Source organism: Alosa pseudoharengus, unplaced genomic scaffold (assembly GCF_046254945.1).
Source record: "Alosa pseudoharengus isolate Yale_2024_CS ecotype anadromous, Long Island Sound unplaced genomic scaffold, YU_APseudo_1.1 YU_APseudo_1.1_scf_6, whole genome shotgun sequence".
NCBI lineage: Eukaryota > Metazoa > Chordata > Actinopteri > Clupeiformes > Clupeidae > Alosa > Alosa pseudoharengus.
The window spans coordinates 925,001-945,719 of record NW_027468848.1 but is presented as its reverse complement, the minus strand read 5'-3'; the positions used below and the strand labels follow the sequence as shown (position 1 = coordinate 945,719).

Genomic DNA, 20,719 nt, shown 5'->3' with positions numbered 1-20,719 from the left:
TACTATTGATGATGTAATGTATGGGGTGGGTTAGTATACTACTATTGATGATGTAATGTATGGGGTGGGTTAGTATACTACTATTGATGATGTAATGTATGGGGTGGGTTAGTATACTACTATTGATGATGTAATGTATGGGGTGGGTTAGTATACTACTATTGATGATGTAATGTATGGGGTGGAATATGCTGCTCTTTGTGCCATTTAATTGCCCCCTGGGGGTGAATAAAGTGATTTGAACTGAATGTTATGTATACGTAACAAACTGCTTCATTAAACCAAACAAAAAACATCAATGTTTTTGATGCTAATAGATCATAGAAGCAAAAACAAATCCACACATAAACATACTGCCAAACACTATTTATTTTTTCTGATTTGTTTAATGGTTATTCATCTTCAGCAACCGAAAACAGATTGAAGAATCCCACTGAACATGGACAATGAAGAGGATGCCATATAGTTGCACTAATGTCTTTAATCTTAACTAGGTACCACAACCAAACAACTTGGGCAGATTGTACACAAGTTGAAACATTCTTGTTTTGGCTTGGTCATATTGACTTGATTTCAAATCAGCGTGTGTGTGTGTGTGTTGAATAAACTCTCCAGTTGTATATTTACACCATGTTCTTACATTATTCTTGTGGTTTTGGAGAACTTCCTTTCAATGATGTAACGATCAGCTTGACCGATGTAAATGCCAAACTCAAGAGCACATTTACAAAACAAGACGCTTTGTGCACAAATGAGACCAACTACAGCTTTTCCAAAAAGCCAAATGTCTATTTCTACAACCATGTTTGTGGATTATTTCAGCATTACAATTTGGAATTTGTCCTCAAGTAATCATAGACTGAACGCAAAACTCAACAAGTTCATGGAATTATGGAACTAATCCACTTCTAGAAATCAAAGCTTTAAAAACAAATGGTCAACAAAGTCCAATACACACTTTTTACGACTAGTAAGAGTTTTCAACATGGTGATGTACATCCTTAAAAACAGCTGACAGAATCCATTGTCCCAGGAGGTCTACAGATTAACAGGAATCCAGGGTGAGAAAACAACCAAAGCAAGGGGACTTGGGGTAGTGGAACAGGGCAAATTAGGGTAGTGGAACCGGGCAAATTAGGGTAGTGGAACAGGGTAAATGATCCTCTCTCACTACAGCAAAACCAATCATGATGGCTGCTGAACCTTGCTGAAGGCTCCAGAACGCTGCGTAAGGTTCCGGAAGCTGGGCACAGCTCACTTCTTCCTCCCTCCTCTCTCCTTCAGGGCCAGGTGGATGATGGAGCCGTTGCTCATGTTGTAGTAAGCCAGAGAGTTGGAGTCTTTAATGAAGATACCCTGAGGAGAGACGTACACTGTTAGTGGTACGCACAGACAGAGAGAGAGAGAGAGAGAGAGAGAGAGAGACAGAGAGAGAGAGAGAGAACAAGATAGATTGGAAGAGACTGCACATGTGAGCGAAAGAGCAAGAGATTAAGGAAAAAAGTGAGAGAATGACAGAAAATGAGGGATATGAAAAACAACCTGGTGCCCAGTCATGCTGTTAGTTAGCCCTCTAGTAGCTGCTAGTTAGCCCTCTAAGAGCTGCTAGCTAGCTGTTAGTTAGCCCTCTAGGAGCTGCTAGTTAGCCCTCTAGGAGCTGCTAGTTAGCCCTCTAGGAGCTGCTAGTTAGCCCTCTAGGAGCTGTCCACTGCTAGTTACCCCTCTAGGAGCTGCTAGATAGCTGTTAGTTAGCCCTCTAGGAGCTGTTAACTAGCTGTTAGTTAGCCATCTAGTAGCTGTTAGTTAGCCCTCTAGTACCTGCTAGTTAGCCCTCTAGGAGCTGCTAGCTAGCTGTTAGTTAGCCCTCTAGTAGCTGCTAGTTAGCCTTCTAGGAGCTGCTAGTTAGCCCTCTAATAGCTGTTAGTTAGCCCTCTAGGAGCTGCTAACTAGCTGTTAGTTAGCCCTCTAGGAGCTGCTAGCTAGCCCTCTAGGAGCGGCTAGTTAGCCCTCTAGGAGCGGCTAGTTAGCCCTCTAGTAGTTGCCCTCACAGCCCAGACATGCAAGACGTCGTTACCTCATACTGGAGCTTCTGCTTGCCGGCAGGCATCCCCGTGGCCTCGTGGATCTTAACCTTGATGACGGAGACCTGGAGGTCAAACACATGAGAGCCTGTCAAGACGCCACTCGCACCAAAACACATGAGAACCTGTCAAGACGCTGCTCACACCAAAACATACCAGAGGAGGAGGAAGCAGAGATGCCCAGGATGACTGCAGGCAGGGAGTGTGTGTGTGTATGCGAGCATGTGTACACACACTAGGGGTGTGTGAATGGCTTGGTGTGTGTGTGTGTGTGTGTGTGTGTGTGTGTGTGTGTGTGTGTGTGTGTGTGTGAGGCTTCAGGAGTAGCAGTTCCAGTGCAGGCTGGTATGAGTGAGTGTGTGTGTGTGTGTGTGTGTGTGTGTGTGTCAAAGAGAAGCAAGAGGTCCAGGAATTTATTATTTGGGGCGTGCCACGACGGAATGAGTCGAGATAAAGCGATTTGAAGGTCCAAAAATAACTACAATATGTATTTTCTAATTTCACCACAAACACATTCCTTAAAGCTGCAGTTGGCAAGTCTGACAGATTGAGGGGACTTAGCCAAAATTTTGAATGTTTACAACTCTCGTGCCCCTCCCCCACTACCACCGAGCACCCTCTCATCAAGTTTGTACTCATCAGTGCACACCAGACTGCACCAGACTGTGATTGACAGTCAGATCTCACACAGCCCTGCTCTGATTGGACCAGAAGAACCAGGAGCTGTGGATTTTTGCAAAACAAATTACAGGCTCTAGGTGGAGGTAGAAGTGCAGGGTTTTTTTCTAAAACTGGCTGATTTATGTTGTTCTGTCGGAGCATAGTGTCGGTTTCAGTGAATATGATCAAAAAATTCTTGCCAACTGCAGCTTATCTATCACTCATTGACATATCTTACTGTAAAACGACCTAGAAATATGTTTTTGAAGGCCAAATGTGTAGGAAGACGTATTTCTTCCTCGTTCAGACGCTTGCTGTACGTGAGAACAGGAAAGTTTCCGTTTTCTTTGGTCTGATAACATCGTGTTTTGGCCTTTGACCTCTTCAAGACGTCATCATACTCGTAATTATTCTGAAAAATGTTCTATTTTAGCCAAGAGATTTAGCAGAAGAAACAGCCACCAACAGTTGTTGCTGACCAGATTGACCAGCGGAGATTGCTCCCGATTGGTCCGATTGAATTTGTTTTGGAGTTGGCGGCCTATTTAAAAACAAAAATATTATGCATTAATCATTAGGCTATTGTTGTCCTTGTCATCTTCAGAAGTTGATCGAACATTATAGGCTACCTCACAAGTTATAGGCTACAAAAGCCTCACGAGTTTTCATCGCCTGCACGAATGGAGCATTTAGAAGCTGCGCTGTGTAGTTCGGATCTTTTTGGATTAAACGATAGAGATTCTGAATGTCGGCCGCCGGTTCAGTTGAAACGACAGGTAGGCCTACATCTTCATCAGCATCTGTTGCTGTCGCTATCAATCTCTGTTGTCCGTTCTCCAAAGAAATCTGTAGCCAAAGATCATTTACACTTCACAAACTTTAAAGCCGTTTTCTCAAAACGAGTTTTTTGGCTGAGACGAGGATAGCGTTCACATTGTGGCCAATATCTCTGGGTTGGCTGAGCGAAATTGAACAAATGAAATTTTGAATGAAAAAAAATTAAATAATAATTTCCGCGACACCGGACTCATTTCGTCGTGTCACGGCCCATTTTATGTTTGTATTTGGGCTACATCGAAAATGCGTGCGTGCGCGTATGTGTGTGTGTGTGTGCGTGGTTAGGTGTGTGTGTGTGTATTTCGGCTACATCGAAAATGAGGGCTGCCCTGAATTGTACACCCGAGAATGAAAAATGAAAGGTTTTGTTTGTGTGTGTGTGCGTATATATGTATGTGTGTGTGTGTGTGTGTGTGTGTGTGTGTCTTACCTGGTCTGTGAGGGGAACGGTGAAGCTGAGGATCTGTCCACTCAGTTTCCATTCCGTCTTGTCCTGCATGTTTGGGACCTGAACTTTCACTGTGACAGGACCCTGAGAGAAGAGAGAAGAGAGAGAGGGGGAGAGAGGGAGAGAGGGAGAGAGGGAGAGAGAAGAGAGGGAGAAGAGAGGGAGAAGAGAGGGAGAGAGAGAGAGGGAGAGAGAGGGAGAGAGAGAGAGGGAGGGAGGGAGATAGAGAGAGAGGGAGGGAGAGAGAGAGAGGGAGGGAGAGAGAGAGAGGGAGGGGGAGAGAGAGAGAGAAGAGAGAGAGGGGGAGAGAGGGAGAGAGGGAGAGAGGGAGAGAGAAGAGAGGGAGAAGAGAGGGAGAAGAGAGGGAGAAGAGAGGGAGAAGAGAGGGAGAGAGAGAGAGGGAGAGAGAGGGAGAGAGAGAGGGAGGGAGAGAGAGAGAGGGAGGGGGAGAGAGAGAGAGAGGGAGAGGGAGGGAGAGAGGGAGGGAGAGATAGAGAGAGAGGGAGAGAAGTAAGAGAAGAGAGTGTTACAGTTAGAGGATGCATTCTCAAAGAGATCCTCTATTTTACCCTCCTGTGATACAGTTGGGTTTGTGCTCGTCACATGAAATGTGCTATATAAATACAGTTGATTTGATTTTTATGACCCAGACATGTATTTTCTTTGCAATTGAGTAAACAGCGACATTTATTTATTTTTACAAGACCTTTGTAGTTTCTGTACTTCCAAAACTAGAGATTAATGTACGATTGACATTTAATTTCACCACTGTTTTGGAAATTCGAAGTGAACTACGTGTCCAAACCAGTTCTCAGCTGAGAATAGGTCTGGTGTTAGCCAGAATTGAATTTCCCCTTGGGGATCAATAAAGTATCTATCTATCTATCTAGCCAATCTCAGGTGTGGTGTTAGCCAAGCTCAGCTCAGGTGTGGTGTGGTGTGGTGTTAGCCAAGCTCAGCTCAGGTGTGGTCTGGTGTTAGCCAAGCTCAGGTGTGGTGTTAGCCAAGCTCAGCTCAGCTCAGGTGTGGTGTTAGCCAAGCTCAGCTCAGGTGTTAACCAAGCTCAGGTGTGGTATTAGCCAAGCTTAGGTCAGGTGTGGTGTTAGCCAAGCTCAGGTCAGGTGTGGTGTTAGCCAAGCTCAGCTCAGGTGTTAACCAAGCTCAGCTCAGGTGTTAACCAAGCTCAGGTGTGGTGTTAGCTCAGCTCAGGTCAGGTGTGGTGTTAGCTCAGCTCAGGTCAGGCCCACTCAGAGGTCAGAGGTCAGAGTAGCATTCTACTGTTCTTCTTCTGCGTCCGAGTCTCATTTGCATTAATGCATAACGCCTATTGGCCATGAGATTGTGTGTTTGCTTTTCTACAAAGTTATTCTGAGGGTATATATAGTGTCAAGCTAGGTGTGTGTGTGTGTGTGTGTGCGTGTGTGCGTGTGTGCGTGTGTGTGTGTGTGTGTGTGTGTGTGTGTGTGTGTACCTTGTTCCTGCGCAGGTACTCCTCCTCTGGTATGAGGTTGTCCTCGGTCTTCATCTTCTTGCTGACGGGCTCGTCCTCGTGAGGAGGGGGGGGGTGGGCAGGGGGCATGGGGGCCGCAGAGGAGCTGGGGGGCTGGGGCACGGGGGGGGCAGGAACAAACGCTGGAGGAGGAGGAGGAGGAGGAGAGAGGAGGTGAGGAGGAGGAGGAGGAGGAGAGAGGAGGTGAGGAGGAAGAGAGAGGAGGTGAGGAGGAGGAGGAGGAGGAGAGAGGAGGGGATGAGGAGGAGGAGGAGAGGAGGAGGAGAGAAGGAGGAGGAGAGGAGGAGGAGGAGGAGAGGAGGAGGAGATAAGGAGGTGAGGAGGAGGAGAGAGGAGAAGAGGTGGAGGAGAAGGAGGAGGAGGAGGGGAGGAGGAGGAGGAGAGAGGAGGAGGAGAGGAGAGGAGGGGATGAGGAGGAGGAGAGAAGGAGAGAAGGAGAGGAGGAGGAGAGGGAGAGGAGAAGAGGTGGAGGAGAAGGAGGAGGAGAGGAGGAGGAGGAGAGAAGGAGGAGGAGAGGAGAGGAGGGGATGAGGAGGAGGAGGGGGAGAGGAGAAGAGGTGGAGGAGAAGGAGGAGGAGGGGGAGAGGAGAAGAGGTGGAGGAGAAGAGGAGGAGAGGAGGGGATGAGGAGGAGGAGAGAAGGAGGAGAGGAGGTGAGAGGAGGAGAGGAGGAGGAGGAGAGGAGGAGGAGGAGGCGAGGAGGGGAGGAGAGAAGAGGAGAAGGAGAGGAGGAGGAGAGAAGAGCGAGAGATTTAACTACAGAACCTACACTAAACCATACAGTCAGCAGCACACACTAGTTGGATATCTGTGGACAGATTTGAGTAGCTGAAACAAAGTTAACAACATTCACAGCACCCCCTGGTGGACATTTGACTAATGTGTAGAGGCGTGCGTGCGTGCATGCGTACATGTGTGTGTGTGTGTGTGTGTGTGTGTGTGTGTGTGTGCCAGCTCACCTGTGGGCACCACCATGGGTGGGGGTCTGGGGGTCATGATGTGGGGTCCGGAGGGTGGCATGGGCACCACGTTGATGCGGGGCGTGTGCAGCATGGGGGGCATGGGGGTCAGCACCTGCCCAGGCGCCAAGCGCACCACGGGCGCCATGGGGGGACGGGGCAACACCGGCACAGCCGACAGCAGAGTGGTGCGCACGGGCTGGGGCATCTGGGTAGATAAGATAGATACGTTACACTACACACACACACACACACACACACACACACACACACCGGCACGGCCGACAGCAGAGTGGTGCGCACCGGCTGGGGCATCTAGACACATAGATAGATACTTTTACAATCTCACTCTTCAACACTACACACACACACACACACACACACACACGGCCGACAGCAGAGTGGTGCGCACGGGCTGGGGCATCTACAGAGAGAGAGATAGACAGATACTCTTCAACACTACACACACACACACACACACACACACACACACGGCCGACAGCAGAGTGGTGCGCACGGGCTGGGGCATCTACAGAGAGAGAGAGATACTTTTACAATCTGACTCTGTTCAACACTACACACACACACACACGGCTTCTAATTAGCTTTCTTCTAATTAGCTTTCTTTATGATGACAGCTCTTTTTCTTTATTCTACGTAATCTGTCAAGAACTCCCTGTTTAGTCCTGTAAGTCCTGGTAAGAGTCCTGTAAGTCCTGGTAGGACTTTGTCTACAACAGACCTGTTGCGCTCATGCTTGCCTGGGATGCCTTGTGTGTGTGTGTAACCTGTCTCCGGCGTCGTGAATAAAGCTTTGTACTCTGCCCTACGGTCGACTTGCCTGTGGGATACTTTTTGACTCTTTGTGGATTAATACTTTAGATTTTTACCACAGTAAAGCCAAATGCCACTTATGTGCAAAGCAGGTTGCACTTAAAAAAACGGCACTAATCTGTTACGCTACATTTAAAAAAAAACGGCACTAATCTGTTACGCTACATTTACATTTCTTCCCTTTAATACTGCAGAAGTTAAATAGGCCTATACAGCAATAATCTCTTACATATTGTTTATTTTTAAGATATACATTTTTTAAAGAGGGTACTTTTGTGCCTGTTTGCTACAGCTATATTTTGCATATTGTAGCAGATCCGTTAACTGGGCTAAAAGGCACGTTACCTTTCCTTCTCTCACTGCATTCTCAGACTCTCATCCTGTTCCTCCTCTATCTTTCTTCGTTGTTGGTACATTTACATTTTCCCAATGAATTCGGTGGATTAAAGAAATGAGTTCTACTGTGCGTCTTGGCTGGCTAATCAAACGTTCCGCTTTTTCTGTGCGCCCTTCAATTTGGTAGAAGCGACTAGTGAGTCACAAAAAAAGGTAAAGCAATGCGAAACTGCTAACGTTAATGGGAGATGTAGCTTTTATGCTGCATTCGCGATGTGATTCTATGATTCGCACAAGTAATGTTTCTCGATGTGCGATGTTTTATAGACAAACAAACAAACATTGACATGGTTAGAGGTCATTCGCACCAGTGCGCCGAAATCATTTTTACTCGCATGTGAAATGGGCGCACAGTAGAGCCTTGATGCACAAACACACACATTTAGGCATTCTTACTTTAAACACACACATTTAGGCATTCTTACTTTAAACACACACATTTAGGCATTCTTACTTTAAAAGCATCACACAGCCATCCTGTGCACTTGCATTAGCAACTGGATTAGCGTTCAGCTAAGATGCATTTTTGCGTGTGTGTGTGCGTGCTCTGCTCTACTCACATTGTGTGTGTGTGTGTTCTACACACGGTGTGTGTGTGTGTGTTCTACTCACAGTGTGTGTGCGGTGTGCGTGCTCTGCTCTACTCACGGTGTGTGTGTGTGTGTTCTACTCACGGTGTGTGTGTGTGTGTGTGTTCTACTCACGGTGTGTGTGTGTGTGTGTTCTACTCACGGTGTGTGTGCGGTGTGCGTGCTCTGCTCTACTCACGGTGTGTGTGTGTGTGTGTGTGTGTGTGTGTGTGTGTGTGTGTGTGTGTGTGTTCTACTCACGGTGTGTGTGCGGTGTGCGTGCTCTGCTCTACTCACGGTGTGTGTGTGTGTGTGTGTGTGTTCTACTCACGGTGTGTGTGCGGTGTGCGTGCTCTGTTCTACTCACGTTGTGTGTGGTGTGCGGCGCGTTGACTGGTGGGGAGGGCTTGGGCATGCTGGGTGGGATGGAGGGCGTGGGCAGCATGCCCTGGGTGTGTGTGTGTGTGTGTGCTGTACTCACGGTGTGTGTGTGTGTGCTGTACTCACGGTGTGTGTGTGTGTGTGTGTGTGTGTGTGTGTGCTGTACTCACGGTGTGTGTGTGTGTGTGTGTGTGTGTGTGTGTGTGTGTTCTACTCACGGTGTGTGTGTGTGTGTGTGTGTTCTACTCACGGTGTGTGTGTGTGTGTGTTCTACTCACGGTGTGTGTGTGTGTGTTCTACTCACGGTGTGTGTGTGCGTGTGTGTGTGTGTGCTGTACTCACGTTGTGTGTGTGTGTGTGTGTGTGTGTGTGTGTGTGTTCTACTCACGGTGTGTGTGTGTGTTCTACTCACGGTGTGTGTGTGCGTGTGTGTGTGTGTGTGTGTGCTGTACTCACGTTGTGTGTGTGTGTGTGTGTGTGCTGTACTCACGGTGTGTGTGTGCTCTGCTGTACTCACGTTGTGTGTGTGTGTGTGTGTGTGTGTGTGTGTGTTCTACTCACGGTGTGTGTGTGTGTTCTACTCACGGTGTGTGTGTGCGTGTGTGTGTGTGTGTGTGCTGTACTCACGGTGTGTGTGTGTGTGTTCTACTCACGTTGTGTGTGTGTGTTTGTGTGTGTTCTACTCACGTTGTGTGTGTTGCGCGGGGCTGGTGGGGAGGGTTTGGGCATGCTGGGTGGGATGGACGGCGTGGGCAGCATGCCCTGGGACTGCCCCTCGTGGGGCTTGCTGGGGCCGATCTTGTCCTTGGAGTCGTCCTCCTGCACCAGCCCCTTGGCCTTGTGGATGGCCTCGATCTGCTCCTGCAGCGTGATGTTGGCCTGAGCCGCCTGCTGAGTACGCGCCATGCTGCCCGAATGACCGTCCCACGTCACCTGCACACACACACACACGGACATACACACACGCACACAGGGAGAACATCCAGAGAACAGGATTAGAACACGGTTTATGGGTGTGTGAGAAAATCTGGGTCTGCACTCACCATGAAACAAAAGAGCAATGCTCTCTGGCAATACTGAGGAACCCAAAACAGTGAGAGCAATACTCTCTAGCAGTACTGAGGAACCCAAAGCAGAACCCAAAACAGTGAGCAATACTCTCTAGCAGTACTGAGAAACCCAAAACAGTGAGAGCAATACTCTCTATCAATACTGAGGAACCCAAAACAGAACCCAAAACAGTGAGAGCAATACTCTCTAGCAGTACTGAGGAACCCAAAACAGAACCCAAAACAGTGAGAGCAATACTCTCTAGCAGTACTGAGGTGAAGGGCTAGCTGGTAAACTAAATTCTGCATGGAAATATTTGCATTAATGTATTTCCCCAAGTACATTTTAAATTCCCTTTGTCCGGAATGGACTTTACAAAATTCCATGATATTCCAGAAATTCCATGACCCATGGGAACCCTAATTATATCAGCAATCCCCACCCCAAACGTCCGCTGGGACCCCCTGGGTTCTGGTCCTGTCCACCCCAAACGGCCGGTCCTGGGCCCCGGTTCTGTCCCCCCCAAACAGCCGGTTCTGTCCCTGGTCCCCGGTTCTGTCCCCCCCAAACGGCCGGTCCCGGTCCCCGGTTCTGTCCCCCCCAAACGGCCGGTTCTGTCCCTGGTCCCCGGTTCTGTCCCCCCCAAACGGCCGGTTCTGTCCCTGGGCCCCGGTTCCGTCCCACTCACCTTCTCCTCGGGTTTCTGGATCTCCTCCTCGCCGATCTTCTTTCCGATGGCCGTCTCCTCCACACCGAAGATGTCGGTACGTCTCTCGGCCAGCTGCTTCAGGCTGCTCTCGATGTCCAGGCCGGGCGCGTACACCTCGTCCTCCACCTGGCGCTCGCGCAGGCTGCGGTCGCGCTGTTCCAGCCAGCGAGGGTCCAGCAGGCCGATGCGCATGTGCTCCTGCATCTTACTGGCCTGGATGCGCTCGCCAGTGATGGGGGAGATCAGGTACTCGTCAGGGGCAGACACAGAGGGCTGCGGCTTGGAGGCTGCACCAGCCAGCGTGTGTGTGTGTGTGTGTGGGGGGGTGTGTGTGTGTGTGTGTGTGTGTGTGTGGGGGAACGAGTGTGTGTGTGTGTGTGTGTGTGCACGAGTGTGTGTGTGTGTGTGTGTGTGCACAAGTGTGTGTGTGTGTGTGTGTGGGCACGAGTGTGTGTGTGTGTGTAACGGAGAGTAACAACAAGAAAAGGAAAAAGAGTGAGAGAGGAGGGACAAAACAAGAGGCAAAAACAGATATGAAGAGAGAGAGAGAGAGAGGAAGGATGAGGAAAACAAGGAGAGGGAGAGAGAATAAAACAAGTTAGCTTTTGCCACCACGAGTACTGAATGCTTGTGATTGTCATGGTAACGGCGTGACCTCTCACCCTTGGGGTCGTAGTCCTTGCGGATGATGACGTGGTCGGGGGTGGGGGGCAGTGGGGGCGGCATGGGGTTGTCTGGGGGCAGCGGAGCCTTCATGCCGTCGTCCTCCTCATCCGAACCCTGCCAACACAACAGCACAACGCACAAATATGACCATTAGAACTAATAATGACCATTAGAACTGACCATTAGAACTGAATATGACCATTAGAACTGAATTAGAACTGAATATGACCATTAGAACTGAATTAGAACTGAATATGACCATTAGAACTGAATATGACCATTAGAACTGAATATGACCATTAGAACTGAATATATGACCATTAGAGCTGACCATTAGAACTGAATATGACCATTAGAACTGACCATTAGAACTGAATTAGAACTGAATATGACCATTAGAACTGACCATTAGAACTGAATATGACCATTAGAACTGACCATTAGAACTGAATATGACCATTAGAAACTGAATTAGAACTGAATATGACCATTAGAACTGAATATGACCATTAGAACTGACCATTAGAACTAAATATAACCATTAGAACTGACCATTAGAACTGAATATGACCATTAGAACTGAATATGACCATTAGAACTGACCATTAGAACTGAATATGACCATTAGCGCTGCGCTAGATCCTGAAACGGTCATTTCATGATGGTATAAGGGCACGATGGAGTCATACTCTAAGTTCCGAATCTAATTCACTTCGCCTACTTCAGTTTACATATAATGAATCTTATTCACTTCGCCTACTTCAGTTTACATATAATGAATCTTATTCACTTCGCCTACTTCAGTTTACATATAATGAATCTTATTCACTTCGCCTACTTCAGTTTACATATAATGAATCTTATTCACTTCGCCTACTTCAGTTTACATATAATGAATCTCATTCACTTCGCCTACTTCAGTTTACATATAATGAATCTCATTCACTTCGCCTACTTCAGTTTACATATAATGAATCTAATTCACTTCGCCTACTTCAGTTTACATATAATGAATCTTATTCACTTCGCCTACTTCAGTTTACATATAATGAATCTTATTCACTTCGCCTACTTCAGTTTACATATAATCAAGGACACATTACTGATGAAGGTGATTAATACTAGATAGAGCTGCTGTGAAAGACACATTACTGATGAAAGTGATTAATAGAGCTGCTGTGAAGGACACATTACTGATGAAGGTGATTAATACTAGATAGAGCTGCTGTGAAGGACACATTACTGATGGTGATTAATACTAGCACTGCTGTGAAGGACACATTACTGATGAAGGTGATTAATAAAGCTGCTGTGAAGGACACATTACTGATGAAGGTGATTAATACTAGATAGAGCTGCTGTGAAAGACACATTACTGATGAAGGTGATTAATAGAGCTGCTGTGAAGGACAAATTACTGATGAAGGTGATTAATACTAGATAGAGCTGCTGTGAAGGACAAATTACTGATGAAGGTGATTAATACTAGAGCTGCTGTGAAGGACACATTACTGATGAAGGTGATTAATACTAGAGCTGCTGTGAAGGACACATTACTGATGAAGGTGATTAATACTAGATAGAGCTGCTGTGAAAGACACATTACTGATGAAGGTGATTAATACTAGATAGAGCTGCTGTGAAGGAGACATTACTGATGAAGGTGATTAATACTAGAGCTGTTGTGAAAGACACATTACTGATGAAGGTGATTAATACTAGAGCTGCTGTGAAGGACACATTACTGATGAAGGTGATTAATACTAGATAGAGCTGCTGTGAAAGACACATTACTGATGGCGCTGGTTTAGAACCCACGTGTTATCGTGCTGGTTGTGTTATCGCTCTGGTTTAGAACCCTGTGCTATGGCGCTGGTTTAGAACCCCCATGTTATCACACTGGTTTAGAACCCCGTGCTATCGCGCTGGTTTAGAACCCCCATGTTATCACACTGGTTTAGAACCCCGTGCTATCGCGCTCATTAGAGAACCCCGTGCTATGGCGCTGGTGTGGGTCTGACCTCGTCCATGTCCTGAGTGTCCTGGTCACATTACTGATTACATACTAGATAGAGGGTTGGGTTCTGACCTCGTCCATGTCCTGGTCACATTACTGATTACATAACTAAACTAGATAGAGGGTTGGGTTCTGACCTTGTCCATGTCCTGGTCACATTACTGATTACATAACTAAACTAGATAGAGGGTTGGGTTCTGACCTCGTCCATGTCCTGAGTGTCCTGGTCACATTACTGATTACATACTAGATAGAGGGTTGGGTTCTGACCTCATCCATGTCCTGGTCACATTACTGATTACATACTAGATAAGAGGGTAGGGTTCTGACCTCGTCCATGTCCTGCAGCTGCGTGTCCTGGTCGGGCTGGGCGGCGTGTCCTTCCTCTCGGCCCTCGCGCTCCTCGTCCTCGTCCTCACTCTCCACCTCCATCTCCACCTCCTCGCTCTCCCCGTACTTCTCATAGCGCTCCTGGATCAGCAGCCGCGCACCCAGCTCCTCAGGGGTGGTGGGGGGAGGGAAGTTACCTGCGCAGGACAAACAGGAAGACAAACAGGAGGTCACCACACGAGGTCAACCAAGAGGTCAACACACGAGGTCTCTACACGAGGTCACCACACAAGGACACCACACGAGGTCACCACAAGGTCACCTCAGGTCGTCAGCACAGGGTCATTTCGAACACACATGGCACTAGAGCCCGACCGATTTATCGGCGGGCCGATATTATCGGCCGATATTAGGCATTTTCCAAACTATCGGTATCGGCATTTATAATGGCCGATAAATGAATATTTTAAAAATAAAATAAAAACGGACAAAACACCCTTCAACCATGTCATGAGTGTTGGCGTTGTATAGTTTGTCCACCAGAGGGCACTCTACACCGTCCCTGCTGGCAACACTCGTGTATAACGCGCCACACATCCTGCAACCTGATGATCCAGCCAGAGTCGGGAGAGAACCAGTTATCCGCGAGTGAGATCATGAAGTGTGTTCATGGTGATTTGGTCATGAGACTTTGCTTGAATAACAATTAAAAGAACATCCCCATCAGTTCTCTTAACTCAAATAAGCATGACAAAATCCGTGAAAACAATGTCCAGTTTTGCTGCTGTTAAATAAGTCGAGATTGAAGCGGAATTAGCTAGTAATTACGTTACGTTGTTACATTGTAGTTGACTGTCTGTCCTTTTAACTTTTGACAATGTGACTGAAGATGTATTTCTTTAATAGCGTGACAGTTATAGCAGTGAGACGTATCATCTCTCCCCGGCCTGTTATTTTGAAAGCGTATGTTTTACAATTTGCAGTATGACGTTATCCATTGCTAAATTATGGCTCATCATAGACTAGCTAACCACAAAGCTAGCTAATGCCATGAATATCAGTGGAAGACCGCTAACGTTAACATTAATGAGCTTGGAAATCACAACGAACTTATTCTGCCTAAATAAAGTAATGATTACTGTATTTATAACTAGTATATCTGTAGTTACAGTCCCTGCATTGTAAAAAGTTAGACGTGCGAGGAGTGAACATTTAGACAGAGAAAAAGTATCAAACGTAGCTTGTGCAAAACGTAGCTTGTGCATAAAAGTTAGCTTTTCTTTTACACGTGTGTGAAATCCAATGACGCCAAGTGTGCGTTTCAGACTGTCGTTCAGCCGCAGCATTAACGAGTTACATAATGGATTTAGATCACTAAATAGTAGGTTTTAGAAGGCAGGCAGCAACTGATGATTGAAAATGGTTTGATGTAGCTTGATGGAAATAATTTTAAAAGTGCAGGTAAAGGGATAAGCAAGCTGACATTGTAATTGTAAGGTAGCTTATAAGGCAATAGGGACTAATTATTACACAGGCACACTCAAACATTTAGGAGTGACCTTTATCTTGTTTAATGATAATACAAATGATGATGATAATAATAATGTCATCATTATTTTTTGTAATTAAGTCTTAGTTCAAAATTATTTTTATGAAGCTTACCAAGTCTTTTAATACTGGTAACTTTGATTTGGTTGTTGTTGTTATTGTGTTTTTGTTCAAAAGACTAAGTTTCATATCTTAAGTTTCTATTTTTATACATTTTATTTATCAGAACTTTAATATATTTCGATGTATTATTTAAAAAATAAACAAGTTTGTTTTTAAAATGCATTATCATATTATTTTAGTCAATACTCATAAATAACTAGAAATAACTAATGTTAGGGAAATCTGTTAATGTTTTGTTGAGCGTTTCTGAAAAAATATATATATATATCGGCCGATATATCGGAATATCGGATTTTTAAATCAACAAATATTTGTATCGGTATCGGCCTTCAAAATCCTTTATCGGTCGGGCTCTACATGGCACCACGCAGCTCTTTAGCGCATCCTGGGGTGCACACTTTTGGGACTTAACAGAGTTGAGCTGAGACATTATAAATATTTAATATTTCTGAACCGTTCCAAATCTATAAAAATGTCTAAGTTCAGTATGTAACACCTTGCATGTACTCATCTAGCGATATGAAACGCTGGAGAACTGACACTACGGCACCAGAGCAGAACAGAAGAGGGCGCTGGAGAACTGAAACTACCAGAGCAGAACAGAAGAGGGCGGTGGAGAACTGAAACTACCAGAGCAGAACAGAAGAGGGCGCTGGAGAACTGACACTACGGCACCAGAGCAGGACAGAGGAGGGTGGTGACGGAGGAACTAGACGCCGCAGAGCGGCAGAGCGGCCGCACACTTCACCTTGCTCGTTGGGCTGGAAGTCCACCGTTTCCACGACAACAAAGTCGTGCCAGTCGATCTGCGCGTACGCCACGCGCTCCTTCTCCCGCTCCTCCTCCTCCTTCTTCCTCTCCCGCTCCTGGAACTTCGCCCACTCCACACGGTAGCGCACCTGAGGAGCAAACACACATACAGGTGACTACACACACACACACTCCACACCGTAGCGCACCTGAGGAAGAACACACACAGGTAACTACACACACGCACACACACACATTCCACATGGTAGCGCACCTGAGGAGCACGCACACACACACAGGTGACTACACACACACACATAACAGTAATTTTATAATAACAGTAGTTTTATAATAATATTAATTTTAGAATAACAGTAGTTTTATAATAATATTAGTTTTAGAATAACAGTACCCTTAGTTTCATAATAACAGTAGTTTTATAATAACAGTAGTTTTATAATAACAGTAGTTTTATAATAACAGTAGTTGTATAATATATAGTATATATACTCTTTTGATCCCGTGAGGGAAATTTGGTCTCTGTAACAGTATATAACAGTAGTTTTATAATAGTAGTAGTTTTATAATAACAGTAGTTGTATAATAACACTAATAGTTTTATAATAACAGTAGTAGTTTTATAATAACAGTACTTTTACTACTATTATCATAAAACTCATGTTATTATAAACCTTGGTCAAGTCAGTTATGTTTGCTTTAAAGACACATCAGTACCTGTGGCTATTTCATGCCAAAAATAACCAATCAATAGATCAAATCAATAAGGGCAGCGCTGTCCAACATCTCACCTGATCCATAACCTCTCGTGGGTTCTCCGCTTCCTTCTTCAGCTTCAGCAGGAGACCTTTAGGTGGGATCAGAACCTAGAACACAAGACAGAATCAGAACCTAGAATCAGAACCTAGAACACTAGACAGCAGGAGACCTTTAGGTGGAATCAGAACCTAGAACACAAAACAGCAGGAGACCTTTAGGTGAGTTGCAGTATGAGTGTGTGTGTGTGTGTGTGTGTGTATGTGTGTACTGCAGTGTGAGTGTGCAGTGTTTCCCACATAATTGAATTCTATTTGTGGTGGTAGATTTGCAGAATTAACCTGAATGCAACAGTTTTTAACAAATTACTGCAGTGTGGTTATGATTCTAACCAGATTTAAGCACAATTTAGTACAACCAGGAAAATCATTGTGTGGTGGTCAATGTTGATATTGTGGTGGGCGCCACAAATAAGTCAATTTATGGGAAACACTGGTGTGTGTGTGTGTGTGTGTGTACCTTGGTGTACTGCTCCACCAGCTTGGTGAAGTAGTTGAAGAGGCTGTGTTGAGGCCGTAGGAGTGTGTGTGTGTGTGTGTGTGTGTGTGTGTGTGTGTGTACCTTGGTGTACTGTTCCACCAGCTTGGTGAAGTAGTTGAAGAGGCTGTGTTGGGGCCGCAGGAGTGTGTGTGTGTGTGTGTGTGTGTATGTGTACCTTGGTGTACTGTTCCACCAGCTTGGTGAAGTAGTTGAAGAGGCTGTGTTGAGGCCGCAGGAAGTCGAACTGGTAGTTCCGCTGTTCCTTCTGCATCAGCTGGGTCAGGAACTGCCGGCCGTTCCTCGCCACGAACTGGGCGGTCAGCTTGACCACGTCCAGGTCGAAGGCCGAGATGGACGGCGGGTCGGCGATGAACTCGAACTCTGGAGGCGGCTCCTTGGGCACCACCGTCTCCTGAATGACCTGCGCTTGGACCTGCATGAGACAGAGGACATCAGGAGAGCTCTCGCTAGACCCCACCTGTACTCTCACTCTCTGGCTAGACCCCCCCCCCCCCTGTACTCTTACTCTCTGGCTAGACCCCCCCCCCCCAGCTAGATCCCTTCCGTAGTCTTAATCTCAAGACTTTACAAGACTGTAATGCTTCAGATAGATAGACCATCAGCGTGCAATTCCGTGGTCCGTCCTTGGAATACCAGTTAACTTTTACTTTAAATATGAAGTACACAAAACCTATCGGCAGATATCTGGTGTAGACATCACATAGTCATATCTGCAGATATCTGGTGTAGACATCACATAGTCATATCTGCAGATATCTACATCATCACATAGTCATATCTGCAGATATCTGGTGTAGACATCACATAGCGATTTTCACCCATTATTAAGCTCCAGGGGCCGTACAATCTGACCGGTAGAAACTTGAATGGGAGATCAATGGGAGACAAACAACAACTATTCTCAGTGACACCAGCCTACCAGTGGCATGAAGAGAATGACTGAGAATGGCTAAGGATGCCCAGGGCAGAGGATGCCTAACTATGGATGCCCAGAGAATGACTGGCTATGGATGCCCAAAGAATGACTGGCTATGGATGCCCAGGGCAGGGAATGACTGGCTATGGATGTCCAGGGCAGAGAATGACTGACTATGGATGCCCAGGGCAGGGAATGACTGGCTATGGATGTCCAGGGCAGAGAATGACTGACTATGGATGCCCAGGGCAGAGGATGACTGGCTAATATGGATGTCCAGTGCAGAGGATGACTGGCTATGGATGTCCAGTGCAGAGGATGACTGGCTAATATGGATGTCCAGGGCAGAGGATGACTGGCTATGGATGTCCAGTGCAAGGCTGACCTTCTGTGGTAGCTGCTGAGAGGACTGCTGCAGCGCCTGCTGCTGCATGACTTTGGGCACGGCTGCAGACGGCTCCTGGGCCTTGCCCTCCTTGAACTCGTTGACTTTGTGGCGATAGTAGGCATGGTAGGGGTCATTGGGGTTCAGGAAGTTGAACTTGGGGTTGTTTATCTCGTTCTGACGGATCCTGGCCTCGAACTCTGGTCCATTCCTGCAATATGAACAAAGTAGATGTCGTGAGCAGCACCAAAATTGTGGGCTACTTCACTCATTACAGAATCTAGCTCTACCAAGTTCAAGCTTTGACAACAGACCTGGCTACGAAACTCGCCGTCTTGTCAACGATGTTTCGGACCTCGGGAGGTGGGTAGATGATCCCGACAATTGGTTTCGTTGCTGGAGTGTCATCTTTAACGATAGCTTCTTCTGGCTGAAATGAAATTGAGGTTATTCTTACAGAAGTGAGGTTTTTTACAGAATTACTTATCAATCTTCGAGTGACACTTCATTGGTCTGGTAGTAACTTAATACACACATGGTTTACACATTGTAAATGTGTAAATATTTTCAACCCTTACGACTGAAAGTAACAACGTACAATAAGGTTATATCAACGAAGAAATCCCATCATGCACACAAAAAGTAAGTACGATTAAATGGGTCAACGTTAATTATATACTTATATAACTTCGTTGGCGACCTCACTGCAGCTAGCAAAGCTAACTAAGTTAGCTAATCATGGCTACCGTTAGACACATCAATAGGCTGACATTTACTGATAAATTCAATGTGAAACATACATGGAAATAACTACTGGTTACATGTTTCAAACAGAATCATCTAAATAATTCTTGCAGGCAAATTTTCCAACGCTTCATTAACGTGAACAAGCTAGTGCGCTCACCTTATTGTTGGGCTCCGGCTGGATAATTTGTACAGGCCCAGGCGGCATGATTGAGGCACTGAGTTCACAGCTCTCCCTCTAACTCGATAAGGACACGAAAAGGGGCTATTTGTTGTTTCTAATTAGACTCCGAATGCTGATTTTCTGCTCAAGCAACTAGAAAAGTTCAGAGTTTAGACATTCAAAAGATTTGTGTTCATGCCCGACGTGTTTCCGAGTTCCACTCGCCGCCAGGATATAATTTATTTCTACTTCCGGTAACACTGAAGTTGAGGAGCATTGTGGGATTTGTGGTTTTGATAACTGGTCGCTATGGGGACAGATGACAACATAGGAAATGTCACTACAGTCAAAACACTGCATTGCAAACTACCATACCATGTTCTCATGTTTCTTGACAATGCAAATACAGGTGTTTAAAGTATGACTCATCTTTTGGGCCGCCAGGACTGTGTTGACAGTCTTCGTAGAGATTTAATTGATCTTCAGGGTGCCGTTCTAGACGTTTTCTCTCGAACAGGACCTGTCAGATGTGCATCCTGGAAATTCCCAGATAAACAGTCTTGTAATCTGGACCTTGTTTTGCTGTTGGAAAAATATGACTTCGTTGAGGGAGAAGAAGAATTCAACCAGCACACTCACATAGTTTTGCTGGAGCTGGTGATTGACAGGTGGGCAACCCTTTTTTCCTTTCTTCCACTATCATCGCATTTGTTTCTGCATGCAATGAATGATGGAGTGTTCACCTGCCTTCGTTTAGACTGATGCTTCTGCTGCAAAGCTTCAGCGCACACATCGACCTCATTTTGGGGGGTAAAAGGAAAAACCCAGGCCCCAATCAAACCGCTCCCTCAGTGTCCATTGGTCCAGTGGTAAAACACTTCTGGAGTAATCTAGTGCAACTGGGAAAACAGTATCCACGGCAGGTAAGACATGGATTATGATTTGGTGAAATGACTAGTATAGTAGCTCTGTAGCCTATTATAGCATTACAAATCTGTAGCCTAATGAATGTCCTGTTTTTATCATCATTGGAGCAGGCCTTTATTTATGGCTCATACCTGTAAATAGGCCTAGCCTAATGTTTTATATATATTTTTTAACCAGTGTCACCTCATAACACCTACAATATAAACTTAGAGAATTGTTGTTGAGTAATATCTAGATATTTGAAGTAATGCATCTTCTTCCTGTTTCAGAATGTGTTCAAACCCAGTCCAGCAGACAGAGGCGCTCAGAGCCAGCTGCACAGCACCTCCTCCCTTCAGAGCAGCGGGAGCATATCTGCCCAGCCCTCCTCCTCCCCACACGG

The 20,719-nt window shown here is 46.0% G+C and overlaps 2 protein-coding genes across 2 annotated transcripts in view; one reads left to right on the top strand and one right to left on the bottom strand.

Moving 5' to 3' along the window:
• Positions 1 to 366: 366 nt before the first annotated feature.
• Positions 367 to 19,634, bottom strand: sf3a1 (splicing factor 3a, subunit 1). Its single transcript, XM_076270190.1, has 15 exons — positions 19,408 to 19,634; positions 18,818 to 18,933; positions 18,504 to 18,714; positions 17,357 to 17,614; positions 16,677 to 16,751; positions 15,866 to 16,016; positions 13,447 to 13,643; positions 11,096 to 11,213; positions 10,413 to 10,720; positions 9,362 to 9,607; positions 6,495 to 6,702; positions 5,498 to 5,658; positions 4,009 to 4,110; positions 2,075 to 2,146; positions 367 to 1,356 (listed from the first exon to the last, which is right to left on the bottom strand). Exons 1-15 carry the CDS (start codon positions 19,453 to 19,455, stop codon positions 1,255 to 1,257), a joined length of 2,373 nt encoding a protein of 790 aa, XP_076126305.1. The 5' UTR covers positions 19,456 to 19,634; the 3' UTR covers positions 367 to 1,254.
• A 196-nt stretch (positions 19,635 to 19,830) lies between these two features.
• ccdc157 (coiled-coil domain containing 157) overlaps positions 19,831 to 20,719 on the top strand; it is an 8,763-nt gene continuing 7,874 nt past the window's right edge. The window contains exons 1-3 of the mRNA XM_076270678.1: positions 19,831 to 20,078; positions 20,168 to 20,333; positions 20,607 to 20,719. The exon at positions 20,607 to 20,719 is cut by the window's right edge and continues 671 nt beyond it. Coding sequence (XP_076126793.1) covers positions 19,831 to 20,078; positions 20,168 to 20,333; positions 20,607 to 20,719 — 527 coding nt within the window. The remainder of the gene's footprint in view (positions 20,079 to 20,167; positions 20,334 to 20,606) is intronic.